The following is a 17,631-nucleotide window of genomic DNA, read 5'->3' as shown; positions in this document are numbered from 1 at the left end:
TAGAATGCACCACGTTGAACTTTAACCGAAAAACACACATTGCAGTCCAAAGCAGAATTATAATTACTTCAGCAGTTAAAATTGTACATGGAATTTTCACGATTGTATATAAATTTTTATATTTAATAAAACTTATTAAATTTTATATTAACTGTTTAAAGATCCGATATTTTTGGAGTTAGGCATTTTTAGATTAATAAACGGTTTGTTAAGGCACTTTGTATTCTCTGTCTCCTTCGCCACCACCCACATACTCAGGTGTCCCTAGGTCGTCCCTGACTAGGGACTAAAGGATCCCCCTGTAGTCAGCTACTCACAGTACGCTGCCACGTTAGCCACTCGGTCATCAGGCCATTAATAAAATATGTAGTAGAAAATACTCTTAATATTCACTTCAGAACCGATTGTTTCCTGACGTATCTATAGCTATGTTCTGTTAGATTTCCTTTTTGATTAAATTGTATTTCGCAGATATCGTAAATAAAGGGCTTTTCACCAGTGTGAATCCTCACGTGAATACTTAATCTGAGTTCTGTTTCGTCTATTCTAGGTCCCAAAATTCGGTCAATGTTATAAGTACAAATGGTAAACCTAAATTCTTTAAATAAGTGCAATTTAACTAATTGTAATTTTTAGTTAATTGCAATTTAGTCTTTACAATGGTTAACGAACATTTGACCACATTTTATTAAAAACATCAAGAAATTATCAATTTTTTATTAAAAATTACCGCAATTAATTTAGTATATACTGTATTCGACACTTATTATTAGAGATGTTACAATGATCTTTTCTCTCCCCCCTTAATTTTAATATTACTGTATAAATAATTGAGATAAGTTTAAGTTTATAGTTTTAATTTTTATGTTTATTTATTTATTTTTAAAGAAAATTGCTGTCTGTGTTTTTTCGGCATTTCTTGAATTTTTCAATTCCCTTGAAAGCCTTTTGCAGCAACATGCATGCCTCTCCGTACCGTGCATACAATCTACAATGGATCTCACTAATATGCAAATGTGACTTTCGACTATTAAAAATCGAAAGCACAGCTCGCTGTTCGTTTGTGGTGCGGTCAATACGCACGACGCCATTATAGTGAATGTACATGCCACTTGGCAAGGATGACTGTTAGTGCAAAACTGCATTTCTGTATACGCTTTTAATATTATTAGTATTAACCTTGTAAGCTACGTTATTTTTTTGGCAATGCTAATAATCTCACTTATTAAATCTTTCTTGTTCCTTTAAGATACTTTTGAGATAATTTGTTTTGCATTCCCACAGTACAGTGGTTCACCGGGAGAGCGTGGAGCATTTTGCAAAAGATTAGCAGAGCAGTTAAGCAATGAGCTCGGGCAACAGTGCCTAAGATTCGATTATCAGTTACACTCATAACTGAATAATGGAGTCATTAGCTATTCTTCGCGTTACGATTCTAACTGTCAGAAGCCCGTGAGCTATTTGCATTACAAATCGAATTTGTAGTGTAAGTTACTTCCTCTTCTATTTTGTCTAACAAATGGCTTTACACATCTAGAATGACATTTATAATTCTCTCTGAATGTAAAAATATATGAATCACTCAATAGATCTCATTATCTTTGTTATAGTTCAGAGCGTAATTGTCCCTACGATGTATAAGCTTTTATCTATAAACTTAATTTAATTTTACTAATAGATTATAGCTTGTCGCTCGCGTAAATTACAAAGGGATATAAAATTTGGGTTTATTCTTTTTCGGGTGGTGATAAAATCGAAATTTTTATTCAATTTTAAACGAGATGATCATCACAAAAGACGAGAATATTCGGTTTTTGCCCACATTAACGTGGCAACTCAACAATAAAACTCTGTGTAGTAACAAATTGTCGGAGTTTTATTGTTGCGAGCGGTCGTTGATTGTTATTGCGAACGGTTGGATTTTTAGTTCGTGCTGTCAGAATTTTCTCGTTTCGAGTGTTTTTCTCAGTTTCGTTTCGTTTACGTCGATTTTATCGGTAAGTATAGACTACGATGTTTCTAATTTTACGTATTTTTGAACATTCTTAAGCCGAATATCACAATTAGTGGCAATGATTTTCCGACCAATCTCTATTTCCATAACAATTGATCGGTCTCGAAACGAATTATATATCGAACATTAAAATTACTATATTTAACAGAGATTTTATTATAATGTTCATTTGTGACTTTTTGTTTATATGTTTAAAATGATTTTTTTCATTAGAAATCTTACAATTTACATAAAATGAAATTAACAAAACCAATGATTTTCATAATAGTCGTTTGTTTCTTTTGCAGAATGGATAATTTCAAGGAATTAAAGAAGTGGCGCACTTCGGCAGATGGTGAGAAGGAAGAAGGCTCGTCGTCGTCTTCCGCTTCGTTTCCAGTGATTCGGGTGCTCCCGAAAGATGTCGAGGAGAGCGGAGAGTGCACCAAACGGGTGGTTGTCATTACTCCCGACGATAGCGCCTCGACTGTGGTCGACTACCTGGGACTGCGGTACCCGGAAGTTGCAGAATGGACGGTGGAGTGTCGAGGGGAGTCCAAAGTGATGGTCGAAACATCCGTCAAGCAGAAGAAACCTTGGTGGAAAAGGCTCTTCTTCTGCTGCGTAAAATGAAAATTTTCTCTTCCGAGGTCACTTTTCACCGGATATGACTCTGCTACCCGAATACGACTTTGTCACCCGGAAATGACGTTTCACCCGGCTACGACTTAATTTACTGGACTTGACATTTCATCCCGGATTGGTTTTTTTTCGCTTTGAATTGACGGACAGACATTTCTGCACTGGTTTTGTTCAACTTCGATTAGATTAAAGTCCATAGAACAACGACAGTCTGATTATCTGCAATGTGACAAGCAAAACATAAAACAAAACATTATGTTACCAGTTTAAAGACTCTGTTAATCGTCTATAAACGGACAAGGCAACTTATACTGTACGGACATTCAAACTGTATTTAAACCGGTGTTCGACTGTCATTGTGGACAGTATACGTCCGAAGCAGAATTAAAATTACTTCAACAATTAAATTTGTACATCGAATTGTCTGAAGTGTATATAAACTTTCATATTTAATAAACTTTAATGTGAAATTTAATTTTCAAGATTGCATATTTATCAAAATAAATATTAAAGTTGCACACTTTTAGATTTATTATAACGTTTATACTTTTATCAATATTTAAATAAACAAATGTAAATCAATAGTTTCAATATTATACAAGGACTTACATTTATGCATTCATCTTTTAATTGAACTTACCACTAGAGCATTTGAAACTGTACGTGATTTATTACTAGGCAAACTTTTTGGATTTAATATGGCGAATAGATCAGCTTGTTTATATCTAGTAACGTTACTTATATTAGATAGAGTTAGATAACCTATTAAATGAGATTTAACAATTTGGAGGGCTTATCACACCAAGGCCGACAGGGAGAAGGACCAGAATTTTTACAAAAAAGTTAATCTTTAATAATCACATTTCAAATTTAGGTAAGGACTGGTCCTTCTTTCTGTCGGTCTTGGTGTGATAAGTTCTGCAAATTGTTAAATTCTATTTATTAGATTATCTAACTCTATCTAATTTATAGTCGTGGGCTAAAAGCGTCGTTTATTATTAACCTTACTTATATTCTAGGATTTTAAATCTAGAGCAGTGGTGCTCAAATGTTTCGATTGGTGGGACAAATTGCGCATAAGTAGCAAGTAGGCCGGGCCATAAATATTTTATATATCTAAATATATAAAATTACTTGCCCTGACTGACTGATCCATCATCGCCCAGAGCAAACCGCTGAACCTAAAGAGAAAATTTTGTACACAGTTAGGATACATCATGAAAACGCACACTAAGAAGGGATTTTTTAATATTCCTCCTCGGGTGGAGAGGGAAAGGATTAAAGCAGGCCCATTATGGGTTCGGTCAGGCCCACAATGGGGCGACCTGGCGGTGAGGGACGGGGCCCGACATATCCGAACGAACCACCCCCGAAAAATTCCTAGGGATTCCTTGACCCGTCCGGATTCGATCCCGGGTTTCCCAGAGCGGTAGGCTGTCACCTTGACCGCTCGGCCATCCGGCCGTCGTTGTTAAAATACTGAATATAAATGGGGTTTGCTTCCAAAATCCGTGCGTGCGAAGTCGCGGGTAACAGCTAATTCTATATATACAAAAAGTAGGTGTATTTCTGTCATTACAAGTGATGAGTCAGATATGTTTGCGGGGCGAATTAACATGTGCTGAGGGCTGGAGTTGGTTCCAGGGAGCCGTAATTTTGGCACCACTGCTTTAAAGCGGCAAGCTGACGTCAACCGCTTCGGCCATCCGGCCGTCTACTATCGAAATTTATCGTCATTGATATATCGCTAAATCGATTATTTATTTTTTATAATTACAATAACGATACGTAATTACAGAAAAGAAAATTTATTATTTCTGATAATTTATTACATAATTTTTTAATTATAACAGAATACAGAAAAGTCGATATTTCAAATTTAATAATTGGTTAGCACCCTAATAATAATGAATAAATAATTTTTTAAAATATAATATTAATAATTAGAATTTAATTTTATTTATTAATGTTTAATAAAAGCATTTATTTAATTAAAAATAAATTTTAAAAATTTTCGTCAAATCGATAAATGGGCGTATTTAGCCGTACATCATTTCACATTTCCCATAAATCCGTTCTTCAGTTATTAGGAAGAAGGCTATACGTAAGTGCTATTTTCGATCTGTTTCAATCCTTAATTTATTTAATACGTTTTCTCATTTGTGTAGTAGAAATATAATCTTTTAAGGTTGTAGTGTTGATGTAAATTAAAATTTTGTGAAATTACAGTGAATATTTGGGTTTTTGTACAGTTTTATAATTGTCCGTGTTACACGTGGCATGTTAGGAGATCGAGTTAACATCACAATATCCCCATAAATTTTTACTAAATTGATATTTGTAATTAATTTAAAATTTCCCTAAAGTATAATTCGTCAATAGTTTTAATAAGAAAAAAATTTACAAGACAGAACATTTCTGTATTGATTGAACAATAGCCATTTTAATTTGAATCTGTGCTAAAAGGTACATTACAAAGATTAACCAGAAAATATTATACATGTGCACCGTCATGGCTGCTGTTTCCTTTCTTCTGTTTGTTGGAATCAGGGAACAGTTGGGACGAACGTTCTAACCTAACCTATTCTAATAATTTGGTAATTTATTATAATAGGTTAGGTTAGAACGTTCGTCCCTACTGTTCTGTGATTCCAACAAACAGAAGAAAGGAAACAGCCGCCATGACGGTGCACATAGGTAAAGATTAATCGATTTTCTAAATGTAATTTGGATTTATAAAGTTTGCCTGCATGACTTCACAAATTTGATTTCTTGGCAGAAGTATCTTTTAGGTTATTGGTATACCTATTATTTGGATAATAAAAATTCCAAAATCTTTGAAATTCAGTAAGAAAATGTTAAGGTTTCAAATGTTTTATTCTAATGGTAACTTGATGATTGATTTACAGTATAGCATCAATTATCCGACCCCCTGATTAACCGTCACCTCAGTTAACCAACCGCGTTCTAGTCAGCAAATTCAAATGTCCGCTAGTGATGTGGCGCTACAATATTTGGCTATGTCTTGGCTACTTTAATATTATTTTTACATGTTTTAGCTGGCTACACTGGATCGACCATGAAAGGGAGCCAGTATTTAAATGAGGCTTAATTTTCTAATTTTTAAGGATACAATAGCGACGATTATTATTTTAAAAAAAAATTTGATAGGCTTAACATGGAGGAAAATTCAGCAAGGAGTAGGTTAATAGCGATATACTAATTACATGGGATATAATAATATACTACACTAATAATGGATTTTTTCATACTTTTCGGTTATCCAACTTTTCAATTATCTGACCAACCCCAATCGAGTCGGATAATCGATTCTCTACTGTATGTGTAAAGTTCCAATTAGTAGAGTGAACTTGGTCTTTACATTGGCTGTGTTCAGCAGACTCAACAGTTGAGTATTTTTCTGCTGAACGCCCTCTGCAGTAGCACTGTTTCAGAACATGTTTGATATTTTCATGTCACATTTAATAGCATTTTTCATTTACACTACCTATTGCTACCTGAAACTGACCAATGATGGCTGCTTTTTGTTCCAATGCATACATCACTCATCATTCAGCAGATGTAACTATGTATAACAGCTACTGATTGAAACACCTTTGCTTAGTTACAATTGTTGACTGCTGAATACAGCCATTTACAATTTTTCAAAGGTTAATTTCATAAATTAATCTTTTAAGATTTTATGAAATAAGTACAGTAGTCCTAATAGCTTGTGTCAGGAGCAGAGCTGTGGAGTCGTGTAAAAATCTACTGACTCCAACTTTTCCTTACCATCTGACTCCGACCGGGAGCGGACTTGTTACCGAAAGAAACCCAGAAATTCTGATGTCATCACGTGACTTCAGAATAAAAGATTCAGTAAATAGAGTTCTAATAAAGATAGAACGTAGAAACTTTTTATTCCAAAGTTAAGACTCCTCTAAGTACAGTAATATATAATTATGTATTTGATAATTCTTACTTTTCCAGCTGTTATATATAACGGGGAAAGTGTAGCGCTCGGTCAAAAAATGACCCCTCCCAAATTTTTACATCTTTGGACTCAGGGCACCTTGAAATTTCGTAATATGCAAAAGATTTGAGGTTTTTTTTCTTTGTGTGTGGATGTTAGACTGTGGGGGGCATGACAAGGTGAAAAAAATCATTGTTCACCCTGTTTGAAGCCTAATAATTTCTGTGGTCAGAGTGGTTAGAATCGGAGTCATATGGCTTAACACAGCAGTTAGTTATTAAGTGTCAAAGTGGTTGAACTAAATCGTGTCCCTATTTACATTGTAACATCTTAGATGAGAACATCTTAATAGGTTTTACTGTACTATTATAAAATGACAAAAAAGCTTACTTTAAGGGTAGTGACAAGTTTTATTTTATTTTTTAATTTTGAATGCTAATAACGAGTAAAATATTCATTGAGATATAACACATGACCCCTTTTATGTCTTCACCCTGCCAACCTTTAAGAACCAAAATTTAATAGTATTAATGCCCCTTTATACGCAAGCTACAGTGCCACATTTTATTTCTTAAACTTTGTCCATTCTGAGATTGGTTTAATATCTCAGAACAGAAAATAAAGAAATTAAACAAATTAGATGCCAACACACACATGCATGCGAATTTTTCCCTTTTATTGACTTTTTTTAAGGGTTCGGGAGGTCTCCAAACATGTAGATTTGCAAAAAAAAAAAACTTGGAGGATCAAATTTGACACGATTCCAATACTTTTCCGTTTTTTTTATACATAGCAAGTTGCTAAGTAAAAAGGAGTCAGAGTTGGCGGATTTTTTGACGACTTCAACTCCGGCTAAAACACCGAAACTGACTGACTCCACAGCCCTGGTCAGGAGACAAATCGAATGAGCAATTTATTAGATGGCACAATACAATCAATGAATCAATCCACTTGTTTTATCTATTTTTGATCTTTATGCCAACTTGCTTTTTTGTAGTTAATTTATACAGTGATGATTTTGATGTCAGTGATCTGTTTAAGGTAATTAAAAATAGACTATCTGCCCGTAATAAGGCTAAGTTAATAATAATAATGATACGACCTGGCTACCTCCTAAACAAATTATATCGTGATAATTATTAAAATTATCAGATGGCCTAACTGCCTACTTCTAGACAAATTACTTTGTATCTAATTCTGGTATCTGATTATTAACTTAGTGCCTTTTATTATAGTCAATAATTTGGCAGATTGTCTGGTTTTAAGGTACTGGTTTTAATTTGAGTTAGTGGAGTTTTTATATATACCAAGCTGGAATAAGGTAATGATCGATATAACAAGGGTTTTCTGTATTTATATATTTGGACTTAAACTTTCTAAACATTGCTATGGAGCAATGGAGATTGATTTTACAATAAATCAATATATAATAATTTCTAGTAACATGAATGTTACAATTTACAAAAATTATACCTATTTTTCCCATGATATTTAAAGTCTTAGAAAAAATTCTGGATAAAGGATTAAGTAAAAAAATTTTCAGTAACATTTGTGGTTAAAAATTATTTTTGTATCACATTGAAAAAATAAAATACAAACTTTCACATTATCTTTGCTAATATATTCAAAGTATAATGTGAACTGTCATCTTTAGTATTCATGAATACAATGATTGATTTTTTTTTCTTTTTTCTAAATTTTAAAATCATAATTTTTGTAATGGTGATATTTTGCATTCCTGTGACATTTAAATTTTCTAATACTGTTCTGAATGTTAAATTTGACCTTGAGATTGAATATATTTCTTAGAATATCACTTTGCTTATTTTTGCTGTGGTAAAATCTTTTGATATTTATAATGTAATCAATAGGTTTAAGTGATCATTTCAGTTAAGAAGGCTTGTACTGTATAATGAGAAAATAATTTTAGAACAGTTGACATACAGTTGTCTATATATAGTTCTAATGAAAGATGAATTTAAGTCACTTTTGATGAGCAGGTTGTCTGTTTTTAGTCAGTGTTGTTAATGGTTAAGATGTGACACTTTATAGCAATTTTATTAGCATGACAATTAAGAAAATTATTTGTAAAATTGTTTTTAAAAAAGAATTGATACTTTCAGTTAACGGGATGCCAGCCAATATACACAGCAATGGAAAAGATTCAAGCTCTGAATGAGTTTGAGTCTTAAAGGGTCAACAATTCTGAGGTGGAGTTCCGCACTACCCCAGAATTATTGACCCTTTGCATGATATTTGTCTCCGAAGGTAAGTTTTTAACATGTAGCAGTCTGCTGCGTATTCTACGTGTGCCTCTGTGCTTGCTTTCTCTTGCACCTCAGTGCCTGGATGTGGGTAGGCTCTCAAGTACTCCACAAACAGACAAGTGGGCTACTTGAAGCTAGCAGTCACATGGGCTAAATTGTTAAATGCAATAGTCTTCTGGCATCCCGTTAACTGAAAAGAACCAAAGAATTTTGGTTTTTTTCAGTTAACTGATGTTTGAAACCTAAAGCAGGTTTATAAATTGAAAATGTTTGTTCTACAAACACCACTTGCTGGAAAATTGTGTATAGTGTGCATGTTATTACATGTTAATTGCTATAAAGTGAATTTTTACAACTAACGATTATATACATAAAAAAAATGATAGCCCCGGCTTGACTGTGCAATATTGCACTTTGCTTATGCATTACAACAATACTATTTTTTAAACTGAGGACTGAGTGACTACTCCACAACTAAACCTTAAACAGAAAAAAGTTATAAAATCATTAAATGATTCAACTTTTTAATATGATAGAAACTACTATAAGACCACCAATGATATATCAGCTTGTAATTAATTATAAAGCAGAACCATTTCCAATATATAGCAGTAACTACTATTGTACTGTACTTCCACTTAATTAGAACTGTTGAGTGCTAAATGCAGCCATTTAGTGGCAGGACACTTATAAACAGTTAACACTTCCTATCTTAGACATGATATCAGTGTTAATGTATAAATTTTTTTATTTTCTTAATGTATTTATAATACTATAATTGCTTTACTTAAAAAATAACTGTATATAAGATTAATAAAATTTTCAAACTCAAATGAAGTTGAAAATCCCGGTAGACTAGTAATAAACATTTCATTTCAAACTTCAAGATGGATGTATTCACTAATTGCTTATCTTGCAGTATGGCATAAAGGAAATATGAGCTTTGGCAGTGTTGTAGTTTTAATATTTGTTGTATGAGAAATTAATTAATCTTCAGTTCCTTATGTTAGACTTTCCTGTCTTGCAGGAAAACTCAAAAAATGACAGATAAAATTGGTTTTCACGAAATGAATCTGGACGATAGAATTTTGCAGGCTATTGCAACTCTTGGATGGCATGAACCAACTTTAATTCAAGAAAAAGCGATCCCTTTGGCTCTAGAAGGAAAGGATATTCTTGCAAGGGCGAGGACTGGATCTGGGAAGACTGCTGCATTTGTTATACCGGTGATTCAGAAAATATTGATGAAGAAACAGGTGTGTAAAGAACAAATTGTTAGGACACTTATTCTCGTTCCGACTAAGGAACTATCGAAGCAAATGTGTAGAAATGTTCAGGAACTTTGTAAGTTTTGTTCAAGAGATGTTCGTTGTGTTGATATTTCTGGCCAAGTTGATATAAACGCACAAAAACCTATTCTTATGGAGAAACCTGATATTATAGTTGGAACGCCTAGCAGAGTGTTAGCACATTTACAGGCAAAGAATTTAATTTTAAAGGATAGTTTGGAAACTCTTATTATTGATGAAGCAGATTTAGTATTTTCTTTTGGTTATGAAAAAGATGTTGAAGAGATAAAGAAGTTTCTCCCAGAAATTTGTCAAGCATTTATGATGTCTGCGACCCTTACAGCAGATGTCAAAGCATTGAAGAAAATGGTGTTGCAAAATGCAGTAACTTTAAAGCTAGAAGAGCCCGAATTACCTCAGATGATGCAGCTGACGCAGTATCATATAAAATGCGAAGATGAGGAGAAATTTGTTTTGACGTATGCTTTATTAAAACTAAAGTTGATTCTTGGAAAGTCAATAGTTTTTGTGAATTCTGTGGACAGATGTTACAGATTGAAATTATTTTTAGAGCAGTTTGGAATTAATTGTTGTGTATTAAATTCTGAATTGCCAGTAAGTTCTAGGTGTCATATTGTTTCACAGTTTAATGAAGGAGTTTACAATATAATTATTGCTTCAGATGATAAGCTCTGTGAAGAGATGAAAGAGAAGAAGAAAAAAGTTAAGAGGATAAAAAGAGATAAAGAATATGGCATATCAAGAGGAATAGATTTCCAGTTTGTGTCAAATGTTATAAACTTTGATTTTCCTCCAAATGTAGATGCCTACATTCATAGAGTTGGAAGGACTGCTCGAGGAGATAACAAAGGTACTGCAGTCTCTTTCATTAGTATTAAAGAAATGCCGTTAATGGCAGAAGTTGAAAAATATTTTCGTGAAAATCAAGGTGAAGACGTCCAAACAATTTTTAAACCTTACAACTTTAAAATGGAAGAAATAGAGGGTTTTCGATATCGAGCTAGGGATGCGTTGAGAGCCGTGACCAGAATTGCAATAAGAGAAGCACGTCTGAAAGAAATCAAAAAGGAAATTCTTAATTCCCAGAAATTGAAATGCTACTTTGAGGATAATCCAAGGGATCTCCAGCTTCTTCGACACGACAAAGCTCTACATATAGTTAAACATCAAGAGCATTTGAAACACGTTCCTGATTATATTGTTCCTCCTACCTTACAAAACATAGTAAAACACGAAGAAAGAAATAAAAGAAGAAAAGAGAAACAGAAAAATAATCCGGAACAAAAATCGGTTAGCAAATCAGCTAAACGGTTTAAGAAACGCCAGAAAGATCCACTGAAAAGTTTCAAATGTTAAATTTATTAATTATGATAATTTGCAATTAATTTTCATGTTAAATTTGTATGTATCTAATGTGTTTTATGTATATTATCATCATTTACTTAGTTAATAAAGTTAATTTTCTTTTGTGATGATGTATTTAGTTTGATTTCATGTTAGAGCACGGAATTTAAAATAAATTATTATATAACAAAAGCACATTTTATACTGATTTTGTAGCTTAAATTAATTACAGGAATTAGTAATAATGCTTATTAGTATTAAATGTAAATTTGTTCTATTGTAACAATCATTTACTGAACACAAATTTTTAATATAAATGTAATTTTGTATTTTAAAATATGCTCGCAAAATAATTTGGATTGTCAATTATTGGAATACATTTAAAACCAGAAAAAGTTCACATTGTTTCAAAAACTTGACAAGTTTCCAGTAAAATATAGTCTATAATTATTTAGCATTCATGAATAGAAATTGAATTAGATTGTCAAATGAATATTATAACAATGAGGATTTCTCATGCATGTAAAAAAAAGAGTTTTTTTATAATTAGGCGAGTAAAATTCTGTCAAAATGGATAAGAAAAAATTCAGATTGAGAACTCATATGGAGATATTTACATATAAATGTAAATGATTAAGATTTTATAAAAAGAAAATGATAAATTTGAAAATTCAGATTAAAGAAAATTTTGAATAGCATTATTGTTCAACTTAGAAATGAAAAATTAATTTTACATTGAATTAAATTTTACATTGATGATGTGTAATTGTGATAAATGTATAATTGACTAATTGTGTAGTTGTAATAAAGTTTTTATTTAATCACACTAACACCAAAAATCCATCACTATAAACCCTTTATTTAGAATATTTAAAGGAAGTTTATTCTAATATTGGCAGAATATTTGTAAGAATGATCAGATTGTACAATGTATTAGTAAATGTAAATTTTGGATTTAAAAAGTTTTACATTAATTGTCAGAATTCAGTAAATCTTGCTATATAATTTGAAATTATTTATTATCTATACTATTATTATAAAGAGGTAATGTTTGTATGTAGCGGGTAATCTCCGAAACTACTCGTCCGATTTCAAAAAATTCTTTCACCAATATTTAGAATGGAACTTTAGGGTGGACATAGGCTGTATATTATTCTGTTAAACATTCATATAAATTAAAAGATATCATCTAGGGTAAAGGCTTTTATGTCCAACAAATGGTGCTACGAGTATGATGACCTAAGTTTGCTTTTCTGTGAGGATGAACTAAAGCAGATCATCATCTATCTATCTATGTAAATAAAAATGTAACGTTTGTTTGTTCCTACAGATTCCTTTGAAATTTTGACACAACGCTGCATTCAGATACATACGTGTTTTTATATAATATACATGTCGAAATCCCCCCACTAGGGGGAGATGGATAGGATTAAGGCTTACCGTGAAGAACTCTGCTTCTATTTATACTATTTTAGATGCGGTTTTTTGCGTTTTAATAGGGTACATCAAGAGAATGTACACTAAGAAGGGATTTTTCGAAAAATTCCTCTCCCCTCCACAGGGGAAGTGTTATACATTTGTAATAGATACGTTTTGAGCCACAACAACGTGTGGCGGGGTCTGCTAGTTTTAACATAAATAGAATCCACTAGATCTAATGTATATTTTTGTTCATACAGTGATTCAAAAAAGTTTACCTACCAGCAGTTAAAAATGTTTTTAAATGTCCCAGAAGACCTTGATATTCGTTACTTCCATTTTTTTGTGTGTTTAATAAATTGCTTGATATATTTATAAATTTATAAACTTTTTTAAACAATGAGCATTGTATATAAACATAAAACGTAAAACAAACCCATTTACAAAATGCATGCCAAACAAGTCTTCATACAAGTAAATTCTTTCCCAAACTCTTGACCCGAAATACCTCTAAAAGTTCAAATTTATCCATTACTAGCTATTATACATTATTAAAATTAGACCCATTTTGGGACTGTTTTTTGTTCTTACTAAATTATCATGTAAAGAAAATACTAACACTGAAATATGAATTGAATTGTCACCAAATATGCATCAATTAATAATTATACTGTAATGAAGAAAAAACTTAATGATATAGGAAATATTATTGGAAATCAACAGGCAATGTACTCTTGGCGATCTGTTTTATCTGTGAATTTCTCCAAAAGAATATATAACTCCCATGCAGTCTTTTTGGATACTTTACCTGACATTTTTTTTCCATATCACATATATATAACACATTGGTGTTTCAAAACTGCCCATCCAGTGTAATCATATTTTTTTCAATCAAACTGATTGTAGTGTTATTTCCTCAGAAATTCATTGAAGAACTTCTGTATTTCTTTCTTTTTTAATCAAACTTATTTTTTCCATTCTTCAAATTCATGTCTAGCTGTGTAGCATGTTTGCACCAGTACAGTTAAGAGTTTAAGTTTTGACAGTATACACTGCATTACGAAGGGCCAAATTTGGCACTTTTATGATCTTTTCCTTTAAATTTTTGAAGATAGCATGTTTACATTTCAATGCCATTGCTGTTAATCTATCTCAGGTATTTCAAAGTGGTTAACCTGTTTTACTGTTCTTCCATTAATCATAGTATTAATCTTCAAAAACCCTGCAAAGGTTATCATGCAACTTTTTTAACATTTATTTTCATCCCATTTCTTTCTGCTGTTTTATATATTTTCTGAATCATAGCTGGTAGTCTTCAAACTGCCCACCATGATTGATCACATGTGAATTTTATTGAATTTATGATTCTCCTATACTTCTGTTTGTGTATATTCCAGATAATATATCTATCAGAATACTTTCAGCAAAAACATTGAACAGTTCAGACAAACGAAGCATCTCCTAACGCCACTTTCTTTTCCAACTATATCAATTAGCTCGTCATTCAGTTTGATCATAGCCTTCTGTCCACGATATCAGTTGATCAATTTAATAATTCATGTCAAACATCAATTTTTTCAAAATTTGAAACAGTTTATCATTAATTAATTTCTTTGCATTTGGAAAATTAAAATGTCTAATTAATAGAAATTTTATATTTAGACATTGAATTGTCAATAGGAAATATTTACTTTTCTGATCAGATGTGTAAGATTTTTGTTTCTGATTGATAAAAATTTAATTTTAAACATTACGACATGTTGAATTTCAGAATGGCGGACACAGCTCCAGCCGGTAGAGGTGGATTCCGAGGTGGTTTTGGATCTGGTGGACGTGGGAGAGGCCGAGGTAGAGGTCGTGGCAGAGGAAGAGGACGTGGGAGAGGAAAAGAAGGTGAAAAAGAATGGGTGCCGGTCACCAAATTGGGTCGTCTCGTGAAAGATGGAAAAATTAAACAGTTGGAAGATATCTATCTGTTCTCTTTGCCAATCAAGGTAAGTTATTAAGTCTAGTTTGTGTAGTGACTTTTAGTGTTTTACGTGTATGTCCTAGAATAGTGTCTTTGTTGTGCACAAATGTAATTTTTTTTTAAGTTCAGATTAGTGTCATACACTGGTTTATTCAGGACATTGTTAATCACTGCCATGACATCACATCAGTCTAATCTAGATTATTTTTCACAATACAGCCTGTAAGTCATTGTGAATTAATGTGTGCTAGTGGCTGTAATAGCTGTTTGCAGAGTTTTTCTTATTCTTTCTGCTCTGTGAGCACTTATCAAACTCATTGTGGATTCTAGGCTAAATGTTGGGAAACTGGAGCCTGACATATGTGGGACAAACATTTGTGAAAATTCCTGTGGATTTTTGACTGTAGTGGGCAGTAGTGGATACAAGGAGAGGGCTGTGGGGTTTAAGTCCTATTTGACACACACACACACACACACAAAATTAAAATTTCTGTTCAAACTTTTAAAGCATTTATGATGGCAAATATGGTTTATTCAACAATCCATAATACAATTGTTGGGCATATATAAACAAAACATACTTATTATTTGGATATTTTTAATTTTAAGTTAGCTCTCTCTTTGTACTTTTTTATCCATCCTTAATCCTGTGTCCTTCCGAATTGGTAGGCTGATGTCCTAACTGTCTTGGTCATCTGGTTGGTCAAAGTCTGTCTGGTTGGATAAAGTTTGATACACTATGAAAAGATTTATGAAGGATGAATATTTACTAAAGTGCATGGGACATCAGACAGTAATTTATTTGCAGTTTACATGACACTAACACTTTTTGCTAAACATCACTTAATCTAGAAACTAGTCTAGGCACTATCCAAATGATGGTACTTCAGTGTATACATGAGACTTAGACATTAAAGTGTCATGGTATAGATTTACCTTTAGAATAAGTTTATTTTTCTACTTGAATAGAATGCAATTCTAGTAAATAGTGATGTGTTACTAAATGTTCAACAAGTGTTGGCAAATTATTTCAAAACTTATAAAAGTCTATTATGTATGAAAAGATAATTTTTTCTTTTTTTTCAGGAATTTGAAATTATTGATTTCTTTTTGGGATCCTCATTAAAAGATGAGGTATTGAAGATTATGCCTGTTCAGAAACAGACTAGAGCCGGTCAACGAACAAGATTTAAAGCTTTTGTAGCTATTGGCGATTCTAATGGGCATGTTGGTCTCGGAGTAAAGTGTTCCAAAGAAGTAGCCACTGCCATTCGTGGAGCCATTATTTTGGCCAAATTATCTGTTATTCCAGTGCGTAGAGGATACTGGGGAAATAAAATCGGCAAGCCTCATACTGTCCCTTGCAAAGTAAATTTTATTTTATTTTTATAGGCTTATTTTTCTATTACTTATTTCAGTTATTAAATTGAAAATATATTTTAGGTAACTGGAAAATGTGGAAGTGTTTTGGTGAGATTGATTCCAGCACCTAGAGGAACAGGAATTGTTTCTGCTCCAGTCCCAAAAAAATTGTTGACAATGGCTGGTATTGAAGATTGTTATACATCTGCTAGAGGATCAACTGCCACTTTAGGAAACTTTGGTATGTATGTTTTCTATATTATAATCAACTAACATTTTGCACTTATGTTGTATTATACATCCTAAAAGTTTGCCAAATACAAATGATAGACAATCAATAAAAGTGCAAAGTTATATATCTGATTATAAGTATGCTTTCCTTTAGTTTTTTAATACTTAATTGTATGTTAAGGAGAGTCAGGAATAAGTTTTCATAGAACTTTGCAGGAAACATTCAATAACAGAGTGAATTGTGGCAGAACAGTAACAGGGTTGTTCTGGAAGATGCCTAGTGGTCAAGATTTGTACTACTGGCACTGTTGTTAATTTATATAAGTCTGATAAATTAGGTCATGTTAAAATGAAAATGACGTGTAGTTTGTTTGGCTGAAAACTAGTTTTGGATGAGGTCGACATTCCATTTTTACATCAAAATTTATCAAACACAGAAATTTATACAAGTTTTCAAATTATTTCAAATATTTTTGGACACAGCCTCTCTATTATTTTCATATTTTTTTATAAGAAGAAAATAATTTAATTAACAACTTTAAAACAAATCAAAAGCATTTAAGTTGAAGCATTAATTTATATGTTGTTTGTCATGACATTTGGAAGTGTACATCATGAACATAGATACATTGCAGATAACACACAAAGTAATTCTAACACATAATTTATATACATGACATATATTAGTAATATAGGATATCTTGCACGTGATGTCCACTTCTTGAATTAAATTTCCATTTTATATATACACCTAATTTGTTTTTACACAAATTTTTTTAAACAATTTTGATTTAACACAATTTAAAAAAAAGTAATTTGTGAAGTATGATCTTAATGAGGAATGAGTTTAAAAGTTTTAACATGATCTGAAATCTATATATATAACCCATTCAACGGGTGTCCGTCTGTCGCGTAACCGTTTGATAACGGACACTAGAGGCGCCCCTATCGTGTGTCATATTTCAAACATTCAAATTAACAATTTTAATTCTTATTTAAATTAACAATATAAATTTTTATTATTCATTTGGCCAATAAATTATTATTTGGTCAATATAACAATATAAATAATTCAGTATATTTGTAATAGGAATTTATTATTTCAGGGGCTTATATCTCTC

At 32.1% G+C, this 17,631-nt stretch overlaps 2 protein-coding genes across 3 annotated transcripts in view; both read left to right on the top strand.

Annotated features, from left to right (window-relative positions):
- The first annotated feature begins 4,672 nt into the window (after positions 1-4,672).
- The window catches only part of LOC111630668 (40S ribosomal protein S2), a 27,402-nt gene continuing 14,443 nt past the window's right edge, over positions 4,673-17,631 (top strand). The window contains exons 1-4 of the mRNA XM_023374808.1: positions 4,673-4,739; positions 14,720-14,942; positions 16,004-16,285; positions 16,361-16,520. Of these exons, the coding sequence (XP_023230576.1) occupies positions 14,721-14,942; positions 16,004-16,285; positions 16,361-16,520 (664 nt within the window). The 5' untranslated portion in view covers positions 4,673-4,739; position 14,720. The remainder of the gene's footprint in view (positions 4,740-14,719; positions 14,943-16,003; positions 16,286-16,360; positions 16,521-17,631) is intronic.
- LOC111630667 (probable ATP-dependent RNA helicase DDX56) lies at positions 5,311-11,630 on the top strand. Of its 2 annotated transcripts, none has more exons than XM_023374807.1 (2): positions 5,311-5,332; positions 9,903-11,630. In XM_023374807.1, the coding sequence occupies exon 2, from the start codon at positions 9,916-9,918 to the stop codon at positions 11,539-11,541; it is 1,626 nt and encodes a 541-aa protein (XP_023230575.1). In that variant the 5' UTR covers positions 5,311-5,332; positions 9,903-9,915; the 3' UTR covers positions 11,542-11,630. The 2 variants fall into 2 exon arrangements, with proteins under 2 accessions (XP_023230575.1, XP_023230574.1); XM_023374806.1 differs by lacking the exon at positions 5,311-5,332 and adding an exon at positions 8,373-8,876.

Source organism: Centruroides sculpturatus, unplaced genomic scaffold (assembly GCF_000671375.1).
Source record: "Centruroides sculpturatus isolate CEXI.00-Female unplaced genomic scaffold, Cexi_2.0 scaffold575, whole genome shotgun sequence".
NCBI classification, from domain to species: domain Eukaryota; kingdom Metazoa; phylum Arthropoda; class Arachnida; order Scorpiones; family Buthidae; genus Centruroides; species Centruroides sculpturatus.
Note: the sequence above shows the minus strand (reverse complement) of the source record. Positions and strands in the feature narration are given on the sequence as shown.

Excerpts from the sequence above, each read along its gene's own strand:
- LOC111630667 (XM_023374807.1), top strand. The coding sequence starts at position 9,916 with ATGACAGATAAAATTGGTTTTCACGAAATGAATCTGGACGATAGAATT.